The following is a 12,896-nucleotide window of genomic DNA, read 5'->3' on the forward strand; positions in this document are numbered from 1 at the left end:
CCAAAGTGCTCTTGTATCCTTTGTTGTCCTCAGTGCAGCAGCATTTATTGAAATGTATCATAGGTGTTGTCTTCACAGAATCCCATTCAAATCCCCCTCTTGGCACAGTTGATCCTTGAAAATGAAAACAGATCATTAACGAGCAGAAACATACCTGGTGATAATAGCCCACATCTCTCCGGTACGCCATCTGAAAGCAAGAGAGGATGTTTTAAACAGTGTGTGTGTGGTTCAGGTTTGGATTCAGGACTGACTAGGATTCTGCAGTCAAACCTGCAGTGCAGAACTTTTTTCTCCTTTCTGCCAATGAGAGTAATTGTAAAAAAAACTCGTCAACTTGTGCTTACATCACAGGCCCTGCTGTAGCCTACTCTGTCACTACTGTTATGGCTGTAAAATGGTGGATAACTTGTTTTGAGTGTCACAACCTCTGCAAAATGACTAATTTCACCATCAGAATTTGATCCATTCAGTCCAACAAAAATTTGGAGTAGAAGAGACATGAGATTGAATTATTTAATCTGCATTCAAGTTAGCGAGCCTTCGGCCAGCAGAAGTCTCTGGTCCACGCACTCTGCCCATAGAATGCATTCATCCAGCCAGCGCGGAAATGTCTCACTAGACACCCGGATTAAAAACTATACTGTGAAATACAAAAATATTAATCTGATAGTGATAGGTGTTAACCAACATTGTTTGAACTGATTTGAATGTTAAAGACATCTATATATACACTATACTTTAAAAAAAAAAAAGGGCATTCAGATGGCATGATGCAGATAATGTGGAATAAAATACACATTAAAACATACAAGATTAAATTATCTGCATACAAAAGTTCACCTCCACTTCACAGCATCACAAACCCTCATTACTCACTGACTCACAGTCTGCATGCTGTAGCTATGAAATCACAGACGCTACTCTAGGACTGCAAGAAAATATTATTTTATTAGAAGTTCATTTGCTTATTATCTCCTTAATAAACTGTTTAATCAATCAGAAAATAGTGAAAAATGCCTATTATTGATTTCCATAGGCACAAAGTTGTCACGTCTTTGTCCCAAAGTAATCACTTTAAAATTATATAAAACAAGGAGAGAAAAAAGCAAATGATCACATTTGAGAAGCATGAAAATTGACTCAAACAACTGATTGATCATCAAAATTGAGTTCATATTTGTTTTGCATATGTAGGAAGATAGATACCTTTGCTCTGGGATTGAGGTTACCGATGGCATCCGCTTTAAAGTCATTCTTATTCTTCCTACACAGCACAGCTGTGATGATGATAATAATGAGCGTTACTACGGAGATTGGGGCCAACACTGCAGCGATTATCCAAAGGTTATTAGGAGGGTTCTTGACCACAGCTGAAAACAGAAAAACATTGTTTCAACATCATCACTTCATGACATGTCCTCCAGGAGACTAAATGATAACTCTCTGTCTGCTGATTGGTTCATTGGAAGGTTAATACACAATCTACTTTTATTGCTAAAACATGCAGAAGCATTCGTCACAACCAGGCTAAGTGACACTGCATAAAGCTTAGTCTGATATACGGGGTGCCTGATTCAGCTATTGTAGGAACAATCTATAAGAGAAAGCTGCATGCTCTCTCTCTCTCTACCAGCTCTGTCTCATCCTTTCTCCCTTCCTCTGAGCAGCGAGCACATTTTTGACTCAAACAAACAATGTTCTGCTGGGAGCATTTCAGACAGATTAGAGAGCAAAGAGCTCTCTCAACCTTTTCAGCTATGCCCCCTCAACCCAACACCAGCTTTTCTTTCCAAACTCAGCCTGGGTTGTGCTTTGTTTTGCATGTCTGTCTGTGTTTCTGTCGATGTGCCTCATTGTCAAATTGATGCTGTGCTTACGCTCTGCTTGCAGCTGGACAAAGTAGCCCAGGGTGAGTGCCATGGTCTGAGAATCCACTGTGTTCAGGACCTTGGCAGCTGACGTGCCCGACAGAGGAGTACCGTTGTGTTGGACATAGTAGGTCATCTCTGCTGGACTCCTCAACCCTGAGACTCTGCGGATGCTCACCATCTGATTGGAGATGAAAAGCGATGTGTTTCTAAGAACTACAGTACACTCAGCATTAGCTGTTATTGAACGGTTCCCTGTTAGGAAGCAGCTTACATGTCAGAAAAGAAAACAACAGAAGTAGAACCGTGCATTTAGGAGTGGAGTGTCCTGAGAGGAAACATCACTGACAGAGAGTACTTGTTCGGTGACAGGTCTAACCTCTGACTTGTTTTAATGAGCAATTAGCAGATGATGAGCTGAGAAGCTCGCTAATTATCAGGGGTTGACCACAAGTAATCATGCAAGTGTGTGCAGAAGTGTGTATCAAAGTATACATCTTTTTAAATATTCATACTGTTAGAAATAAGCCCACAAAACACTTTGAATAATTTGACTTCTGACTAGCGTGCCAAGGCCGTCGGGCAAAACATCAGAATAAGAATTTAAAATAGCTGGCATTCCCCCTGGGCAACCCTGCCAGTTTCTTACCTGGACGGTGTAGCTGCCGACAGTCGTGGCTCGTCTAAAACGAATGCCCTGCTGGCCTGCCAACACAAACAACTCTGCCAGCCGCTGCTCCATTAGACTGGCAAAGCTTTGGTACTGTCCCTCCAGGCTAGCATTATCCACATCCTGGATCACTGCAAATGTAGTTGAAAAAAAGAGGATGGACAGATGGTTGTAAAGGTAAAAAAAACAAAGGACAGAAAGTAGCACAAAAGAAAGAAGAGACAGGGGCAGAGTGAAAAATTTGGAGTCAGTTCAATTCAACTGGCTATACTGGCATTACCGTATTCACAAACACTGTATGAATTCTGACATTAATCTATGAGACTTTCAGAACAAAACCAAATGAAAAAGAAAACCATACAGAATTGGAGCCTTTCTGTCCCCTACTGGTAACAAGTCTCCTAATACAACGGCTGCCTTTTATCAACAGCTAAAAAGCAAATAATCCTGGTTGTATAGCTTGTTCTTGTGTGAGTAAATCCCATTATCTAGGGTCTGACCTTTAACTGTCTCAGCCTCTCATTGCATTAAGTGCAGGGTTAAGAGCTACAGAGTCTGATCTGAAGGACCCATTCATTATACTCTACGGTCCAACAGTGTGGATGCCCTTGGACACTGTGAGATATATTGTTCCTGCTCAGCATATGCAGTCATTCATAAAGCCCACAGAGTAAATACTATCAAGGACTCCTGTGTATGTAATTCCTCCTTTGAAAGGAGACATCAGATTATAAACAGACACATTACTGTATGACTTAAAGTTACCATAAATAGTCCCAAAATTGTTTGAGAACATTTTTGTCAAATACATCCTGTTCATGTGTGTTTTGCGCCATGAGGTAGTAAAGTACTGTACCGTACTGTAGATAATACGGTCACAGCAGCAGATACATTGTACTGTTATACAAACAAGTTCCCCAAGATGATTTTATGGTTTATAATAAGCTGTAAAAAAAATGTAAGCAGTGACATCCCTACCTGTCACAACCCAGAATTCTCTAGTTGCAATGGAGGTGTTCAGATTGTGATATTCCAGTGCTGCAAAGACAAAAAAAAAGTGTAGTTAAACCCAAAATGACATATTTTCACACTGAAGTGTAATTCATATTTGCCTTATTTAAATAATTTTTATATCATATATATCATATTGAGGTTTTTGTTTTACAATGATACTTTTGTTTTTATTTAATTAACTAAGATATAAAACAAAATCTTAAATAATCAAAGAAAAATAATACCAAAAAAATGTGGGTTTTTTTTGCTGCAACTATGACTTTATCATCTTAATGGTGTTCGTGCTCGCTAGATATTTTGTATTTCAGGAATCAGTTTTTGTAAATATTGGCCAAACCTTTCAAGAAGAAGAAGAACAGTTGACAGTTTGGCACATTTTGTGTAGTTGAGATCTCAGTTTAAAGCCTCATTATCACTGGATGTTGGACAAATGCAGAAGCAAGGGAAGCTGTAAGCTGTCTGAGCTCTGGTTGTCTCTGTGTTCTCTTACATCTATTTCCTGCCTGATTAAACTCTTGTGCTGGAGGCTGGTGCAGTGTTTGGGAGAATGCTGTATCAGTGGCCTGTGAAAGCAGAACTGTACACTCAGGCATGACAGGAGAGAGGGGCGGGGGGAGTGGGGTGTGTGTGTGTGTGTGTGTGTGTGTGTGTGTGTGTGTGTGTGTGTGTGTGTGTGTGTGTGTGTGTGTGTGTGTGTGTGTGTGTGTGTGTGTGTGTGTGTGTGTGTGTGTGTGTGTGTGTGTGTGTGTGTGTGTGTGAGAGAGGAACAGTGAGGGCTATAGCACCGGTAATAGATAGGGCTGCAGGACTGTCAGCAAAATCAGTTGAACGCTGTCTATAAGAATTGTGTGGCATATTAATCAGCAAGGAGGTTTCACATGACCCTCAGCCGTTTGGTGATGAGAGCTGGGGGGTTAAACATTGAAGAGCATTTGTAAGTCATTCAAAGAATTGAAAAAATAACCTTCACATTCTCCAACAGAAAGCTATTATTAAAACAAAATTTCATATTTTGCACCTGCAGTTACAGTTGGTTGTAGATTTTATTGATTGTTATAGTCTAAAAAGAGACCTTTTCCGCCTCATTTTGTACCTGAGATAAATTGTTGGAGAGCAGAGTAGAGGTAAAAGATCTGAACACAGCAGTCCAGCCAACATAAGGGCCTCCGGTATGATGGTGCTGCAAACAGGCACCTCAGAGTGGTGTGAGATCCCGGACTGTTTCTGTCAGAGCAGAGCCCAAGGTGGTAGGAGAATCCCCCACTGTTAATTATTTACTGCAATAATTGGCTTTGAAGTGAGGAGGCAGCCGCTGCTAACATATGCTCACACCTCCTGTGAACAGTGTAATATCACTAACAGTGAGGCTACAGAACAAACAGACAAAATCACTTCTACACTGTTCTTTTACTCTCCTGTCTCACTGGCTTTTCCTCCATGTCAGTTTCTGCTCCCTTGGAGTCTCTTCTTCGTATCCAGTTTGCCTTGCTCTCTGTCTTTGCAAAGCACCCAAACATCCTGCCTGTAGGTAACTTGATTTTCTAACTTAATTCAATCACAACACAAAGCGATTTTCAATTTAATGCTCACCACTAGAGATCCTATTTATCTGGATTTTAATGGTGTGTAAACCGCAAAACTGTGTGGAGATGCAACCCCTAAAACCCAAAAGCTCCTGTAAATTCGGCTGAATAATGTAACCTCCTTTTTTCTCAGTCTGATAGACACAACCTCCAAATGTTTAATATATCTGTATCTTCTCTTGTTGCCTGTATTCCATAATCCATTGCAGACTGGGTTGTTACGTAATGGAGGAGTCATGCTGCATACACCAGCTCATAATGCAGGAAAATATTATGTGGCCATATTTCATGGGGGTTCAGTTGGTCATCACTCATCTTTAAATAAATCACATCTGGACCGCTGGAAAGGCCGCTGCAGAAAGTGAAACATGATAGCCGTGAACTCTACAGTTCTCAGGTGCCTGAACATCCATTTATCTCTAACACATGATAACAGGGAGCTAGAGATTCATGGAAGCTATTGTAGATGTCCAACTGAGTAAGAAGGTTTCTGCAGAGGTCAGGCCGAGAATGGAGAAACAGTGAGTCTCTGACAGACACATAGGCTACTATCTAACAACTTCTGTCTTAACGCTGGAATATGGGAATTTTATATGTAAACCAATGTCTGTTACATTCAGTCCCTTGCTAAACAAGTTCACACAATGCTGAATTATTCAACCACCACCTGCTAAATCTCTCTATTTCACAGAATACAGAGTTTTTAAATCTGGTGTCTGGTGAGACATTCCCAAGCTGGCCAGATGAATGTATACTGGGCAGAGCAAACACCCAAGACCAGAGCTAACTTTCGATTAAGCCCTATGCTAACTTGGATGGAGACAAAATAATTAAAGCGTACTGCTTTTCTTGACTTTCCAAATGTTATCAGACTTAAATGATGAAATTCTGATAATGAAACAAGTCAGTTTGCAGAAGTCATTATCCATTTTTTTACATCCCCAACAGTAGCAATGGAGGAGTCTGCATCCTCCATAGAAACCTATAATGTAAGCACACGTGTTTTCATGATCACTCTTACTGACAGAAGAGAGAGACAAAAGTTCAGTACAGCAGGTTTAACAGAATTTGACAGAACAATACATTTTGGTTCTACATTCTGCAAAATATGATCCAACCGAGTACACTCTGGGAGGTTAGAGAAGATCCTTAGTCGATTTCCACATTGGACTCAGACAGGAAGAAAAGTGATGGTTAAAAAAAAGCTTTCAAGATTGGGCTCAGCCAGAGGGTATTACAGGAAAACCCCTGCCTTAAATCCTGGCTCAAGCATCATCTCTGCTGTGATGGAGAGCATGGTCTTGAATAGCCAAAGCTCAGCCTTGTCAAACTGACCGGTCTAGAGAAGGTAAAGCACTGCAGCTGGTTTAAAAACTATTAGAAGTTAAGGAATCCACAGTCAGTCCTATGGCTGCCTCTGTATTTCCAAAGTCTTCTTGACCCATCGTGTCTCTCGATATAGATTTTCTCCAGCCCTCTTTGAGCTTGATAAAACAGACTTTTGTTTACAAAGGATTACAGTGTGCAAGACACTGAGACCCATTTTGCACACATAATCTGGAACACTTTGCCTACACAGGAGGCATTGTGTGAGCAGGGTTTCAGTGCTCTCACTGTGTCTACACAGTGCATCAGGCCCGGCACTGAGTGTAGGTTACCTTTACGTTTTGGCCACGCTCAGAGCCCAACACACAATCACTCTAACATGTTAAACAGAAGAAAACAGCCTTGAAAATGTGTGGCCTGTGTAAACAGTTGTGTTGATTAATATGGGACACAGATGCACCACTGAAAAATGCAGCTGAAACGCCTCCTGTGGGAACATGATGGAAGAGGTCTTGTTGACTTGACATTGCTTCAGACATTGTGAGGTTTCCATGGCTTTTGTTTACACATAGAGCAACAGGGAAACCCAGATCAGGAAAGTAAAGTCTGGTTCCTGTCAGACATCGAACATTTCCAGGGGATTTCTGAGTGACACTGTGTATAAAAAGAGCTTCAATCTCTTCATCAGCCGCAGAAGACGATTTCTAGTGCTGCACCTTTTTTATGAATTTTCTGTGAATGAGGTCAAGCAAAACAATGAATCTCTCCTCCAGGGATTAATAAAGTACCATAAAAATGATGTCTCATTATATGTGCATCTGAGCTCTATATCTGTCATTTCTGCCTCTGAGCAGATACACTGGGGATGGAAACAGGCTGCGCACTGGGACTCTACTGGGATTGCTGTTTAGACTCCTGCTGATTCCCTGTCGCTCTTCATTTGTTTTTTTCTCAGTACAATGCAAACACAGAGGGAGGCTGAGTATGCCCTCAAAGGAGGCTTGGATGAAAGGCATGGGCTCAGTCGTGTCTTCATCATCTATCTTTGAGTGACTCAATCATAAAAGAAAATCCCAACTGAGATCGTAAGGCACAAACATCCAATTACTGAAAAACTGGACATCAGACAGGCTTGGGGATCAAATTATTGAGTTTTACATTTGCCAGATGGACCTTCTGAGTCCATGTGAATACAGAAAAGATTCAAAATAACTTTCAAATCAACAAAGGTTTGTACATTTTGATCAAGTCTTAATTATATAGTATAGTCAGTCAATAAATCAGGTCCTTTGTCCAAAGGTCTAGAGCCGAATTATAGAAAACCCCCTGTAGCTTCAATACAAGAAAAAACAACAACAGAACAAGCACAGCACTTTTTCTAAAATCTAATATGTATTTGGAGAACAAATCATCCCCCAGAGAACATTGACTTTTGGTGACTGCTCTTGTAATGTTGTTGAATAACTCCTGACAAACACGCATATTTCAGAATGCAAATTGTAACTTACGCTCAGCAATGATAAGTGGTGGATAGAAGAGGAAGTAGCCCACAAGCTCAGCTGACAGCTGACCAAGGAGGTTTGAGGCAGCGGTGCCATTAAGGAAGACAGTCCCATTCCTCACAGTGTAGACCAATGATACAGAAGGAGAGCCTGCTGCCTGAGAGACACTCAGCATCTGGGGGAAAAAAACAGGATGACTACAGGTCAGAAAAAAGGAGAGGGCACGGAAAAAACATGTGGTATTACAGCCAAAATACTTGGGATTATAATTTATAATATAATAAGCAATTATACAAAATCGTGTGGTTTGTGACAAAAAAAAATCAATTGAATCAACAAACATGAAAAGAGAAATTGGCATGTCTTACCAAGTGCAAAAATATTGGAGCATCAATTTTTTCATCCATGCATAACCATCAAATTAGCATTAATATAGGCTGCACTTTAATGTGGCAGCTCATTAAAATTATTGCCTCTAACATGATTAATTTGCATCTCCGGGGCAGCTCCTAAAACAATGAGAATTACCGCCTTTTTTGCTTTTGCCTACCAGTCAAGTTGTAGTTTACATCCATGTCTGTTTCATATATATATAATACATTTCAAAGGAATAAATAAAGCTAATTCTGACATAACACAATATTGTAGCCATGTTAGAGGACAATACTTAATGTATGGATGTTGCTACAAAGAAGCTACAATTTTGAAAACATGGATGTTTCAAACACAACTTCAACCTGACAGCAGAGAAGATCAACAGTTTTGAGATGGACACCCAAGATTAGCGTCACCAATTCAGCTGACCAAATATGAAATATGGTAACAATCTCCCCTTCAGTTCCTGAGTTATGGTGTTGAATAAAGGCCAGTTTTTGCTAGAACATTTTGATGTCACAGTAAAGTTGACCTTTGACCTTTTGGATCTAAAATGTCATCACATCATCATTTTATCCTGTTGCACGTTTGTGTGGAATTTTGTCATAATTCAGGTTATCTAATAATCTTATCTAATCAGTTCATCTTTGCGTCCAAGTGAATGTTTGTGACACACTTGAAGTAACTCCCTCAAAACTTGTCTGAGATATCACATTCACGGGAATGAGAAGATGTGAGGTCACAGTGACCTTGACCTTTGGCCCTTAAAATCAAATCATGTAATCCCTGGGACCAAATGAACATTTGTGCCAAATTTAAAGAAATTTCATTAAAGCGTTGTGGAGATATAGCGTTCACGAGAATGGGACAGATGGGGACCCTTAAAACATGATGTCTCTGGCCACAGCTGTCGCCGAGGCATAACAACAACAACAAAAACACCAATACACTAGGGGACAATTCTGCTCAAATTGCACAGTGTGGATTTGTTGGTGGCTGCCAAATCCCACAAACTACATGGGGAAATTGATGAGTAATGATGAAAAAACTGTTTAATCTATCCTAATATGCTGTAAACCCAATACCCAAAATTCAATAATGATTTATTCTGAATCTGTATTTGGGTCCTGGAGGTTGAACATTGTCCAAAAAAAAAGGCAACAGTTTATTTTTAACAATTTACGTACAATGACGTTAAAACTGGCATAAAGCTAAACATCACAGCATTATCAGTGTAACACAAACAGTCCTACACAGAGCTCAGAGTGCAGTCAAGAGTTTCACTACGGTACCTGAACAGAAAGTCTGCTGTTAGAGTTGAGCACTTTGACCTGGGCTTCAGAAAAGACCTTCTCAAGCCTCTGTTCCATCATTTGAGAGAAGCGACAGGACCGAGGATCATCACCTGCTCCCACAAACTGCAGCACTGCAACATAAAAACAAGGTAAGTTGGCAAAACTGTACACTGAAAAAAGATTTCAGTCATTTTATGAATTATCAGTGTTTTTGCTATCATTGAAAGTGTATACTGTATATCAGGAACAATAAGAATATGACTATATTATTTGACATCTTATGTACCTAAATTCAGATTGTGATATTGTAATTTCCTTCCCTGATGCGGTGTCACAAAATTATATTCTTCACTTCTTTTCCAGTGCACAGTCACAGCAGGAACAAATAACAGAGAGTCTCCAGCTGATGTTTGACTTTGTTTTCATCCTGTCTGAGCACTACCTGACCTGTTTTCAGCTGGAAGCCGGTGGCTGGGCTGGTTCTCCATGGTGCAATTGGGAGGGGCAGGGCTGTTACCAAGGGGAGGTACTGTCGCAGGTCTGCAATCAGCTTATCGCGGCCATAGGATGCCAGGCCTTCCAGCACTACAGACGGAGGGTAAACTATGTCGCCTCCAGTCACATGATAAGCCACTGTCATGTTGGGAGAACCAAATACAGTCTCCACCTGAGAGAATAAAGTAAAAAATAAACATAAAAATAAAAAAAATAAAAAATTTAAAAAAAGGAAAATTAGATTAGAATGAGATGTCTTGGAGAAGCCATGTTGGTAGTTTTTATTTTATTTTATTTTATTTTATACAAATAAAAGAGGGAAAAATTAAAAAGTAAATTCACACCAGGTTTAAAAGCTATGTTTAACTGCTGTTTCTGGTTGAAAGTATCACCACTCCCTGCATCACTGATGGGTGTGGTCAGGTATGGTTATGTTAGAATGAACCTTTCATATCTACATAGGGAGCAGGGCCTCTTCCATGGAGCCTGCCATATTTGGGGGAGGCAGGGGGTGGGGGGGTGAGATGATTTCAGTTGGTTACAATCTAAAACCTCACTGCTCGACACTTAATCCTCCACAGTCCTCCTTGAAACCACTGGATGTCAGCAAAAAGTTAAAAGTTGTGTTAAATTTAATAAAATGTTCTACTACTTTCTACAATTAAACACAAATATACATTGAGATGTTATTTTCAGGTGAACTAAGTAGATAGATGCGCCTGTTTTAAGATAACCCAGTGAATTCCGTTAAATACTTGAAGCTTAAGGTACAACTGTGGGTTTAAAGGGTGAAATAGTCAATTTATCATAAAAATACATATATTACAATTAAAAAACACAGAAAATTCAGACTCACAAAACCAAAAAATAACATTAAACCACTACTAAATTAAAACTGTTAAAAACATCCAAACAACAATATAAAGCAGGTTTACTTTAAACTACATTTATATTCAAGTTTGCATTCTCCTCACAAAGTTGTGGGTCTACTTTTCACCCCCTGTAGGATAAAAAAAAAAAAAAGGTACTTTATCACACTTACGAAAAATCCTGTGAATCTAAAGTTACCATAAAGTTGGTATTTGCAGCACCACGGCTCGATTTGCATCATTACCTACAGTAAAACTACAAGTATCAAAGTGACAGTTGTTCTGTATAAACAGCAAAGTTGATGGCTCAAAACTTATTTCTACCTTTCACATAGCCACTGGCTTTTATCCATTTTAGAATAGAATTAAAATCAGTTGCAGAAACTTGAATGTTTACATCAAATAATCAATGAAAGTCCTTTGCATTTCCCTCTACATTAAAGTCACCATTGTGTAGTAAAATGTAGTCATAAGAAGAGACTGAATTAGACAATACATTTTTTACAAGTTTCACAGGTGAAACAAAAAAAAGGTGTAATAAAATGAATAATGGCTGAATTGGCTGCTTCATTTTTAAAGACCTTGATGTTGCGCATGCTGACTCACTGTCACACTGCCACTGTTTACTGGGAAACCTGAATAGAGCAGATCCATTGTTAATGTTATTAGTCACACCAGTGCTTTATAGTGACAAGTCAAAATGACTAGGTTACATGTTTACTCTCAGAATATGGGGATTTGAAGAAAAAACGTGCACCACCAATAACAACTGCATTTAAAAATGTTCAGCTCATGTAAAATATTTGCAGTTCATCTGCAAAAGCATACATGGTTATTTGCTGCATCATAAAGCAGTCTGAATTATATTAGTCCCATCAGCAGACAAGCTGAATGACAAGATATTGAACACTACTGGATTGACGGTGCACTTAAGATTGTATTACAACGAGTCATTAATGAGAGCGTAAGGAAGAGGAGAGAGAGTGATCGTGGAATACAGATATGAGGAGAGAGCCAGGAGAGACTAAAGGGCTGCTGGGAGGAGAGAGAAGAGAGCAGAGATGAGCGAAAGATGGCAGAGACTGTTAAATAGGAAAGTTTGGGACAAAGAGGCTTATGTTCACTAACTTTTAACCTAAGAATCCAGGTATCACTGTGTTCACAGAAATAAATCGGTGTGTTTTGATAATGCGTGTCATGACACAATAAAATGGTCGTGTGTTTGTCTCTATGAGTTTGACTTTTTGGTGAACTCGGCTGAAATGGAAACTGGAAAGGGAATGATGACAGAATTAGGTGTGTGTGTGGGAAAGGTGAAACCATTCACATCCGTTATCTAAACCCATCTGAAAAGCCAGTGCTGACAAGGAGAGCCACTGCCCGAAACACTGAGAGCCTTAGTCTCTGGAGCTGAGAGTCCCCACTCTGCCTCCTCACAATTCAGCCTTGTTACGAGCTCTGTGAAAAGAGCCCTTTATTATCATTCCATCCTCTCCAGCTTCACCCAAGTGAAGGTGTTATTAAGAGATTGCATTTCGAACACACTTACTAACTCCACCTCAGAGAGTGTGACAGATTGCAATAGATTAACCCGACAGATCTCAGTTTGGAAAGTTTCAAGTCACGGAAGAGGCCTAACTACACGAAAGACACGAAATAGTTCACTATTATTTTTTTAATGGTTCAAAATGGTTTTAGTCTTGTGACTCAATTCATTTAGTCTATTTCTCATCATCTTTTTAGCATCAGCTCGGCACATCGCTCTCCCCCCAACCATTTATGACCTATAATTAAACACAGAAGCAATTTCCCCAGCCAACAGCTTGCTTCCCATTGGACGAAAAAGCAGGGCTACTAAAAGGAACCCAAGCAATGCTGAAATGGGTGACAGGAGTG

General features: G+C 39.8%; 1 protein-coding gene across 2 annotated transcripts in view; it reads right to left on the minus strand.

The window, feature by feature from the left end:
- kiaa1549lb (KIAA1549-like b) overlaps positions 1-12,896 on the minus strand; it is a 63,946-nt gene that overhangs the window by 17,433 nt on the left and 33,617 nt on the right. For both annotated transcript variants that reach the window (XM_069693638.1, XM_069693639.1), the window contains exons 5-12: positions 10,084-10,303; positions 9,634-9,767; positions 7,973-8,141; positions 3,520-3,579; positions 2,521-2,672; positions 1,881-2,052; positions 1,210-1,373; positions 155-190 (exon numbers count right to left, since the gene is read on the minus strand). In XM_069693638.1, coding sequence (XP_069549739.1) covers positions 155-190; positions 1,210-1,373; positions 1,881-2,052; positions 2,521-2,672; positions 3,520-3,579; positions 7,973-8,141; positions 9,634-9,767; positions 10,084-10,303 — 1,107 coding nt within the window. The remainder of the gene's footprint in view (positions 1-154; positions 191-1,209; positions 1,374-1,880; positions 2,053-2,520; positions 2,673-3,519; positions 3,580-7,972; positions 8,142-9,633; positions 9,768-10,083; positions 10,304-12,896) is intronic.

The sequence above is a fragment of the Brachyistius frenatus genome, unplaced genomic scaffold (genome assembly GCF_029030835.1).
Source record: "Brachyistius frenatus isolate BFR_SWC_R1_liver_20210118 unplaced genomic scaffold, ASM2903083v1 Contig_15, whole genome shotgun sequence".
NCBI lineage: Eukaryota > Metazoa > Chordata > Actinopteri > Embiotocidae > Brachyistius > Brachyistius frenatus.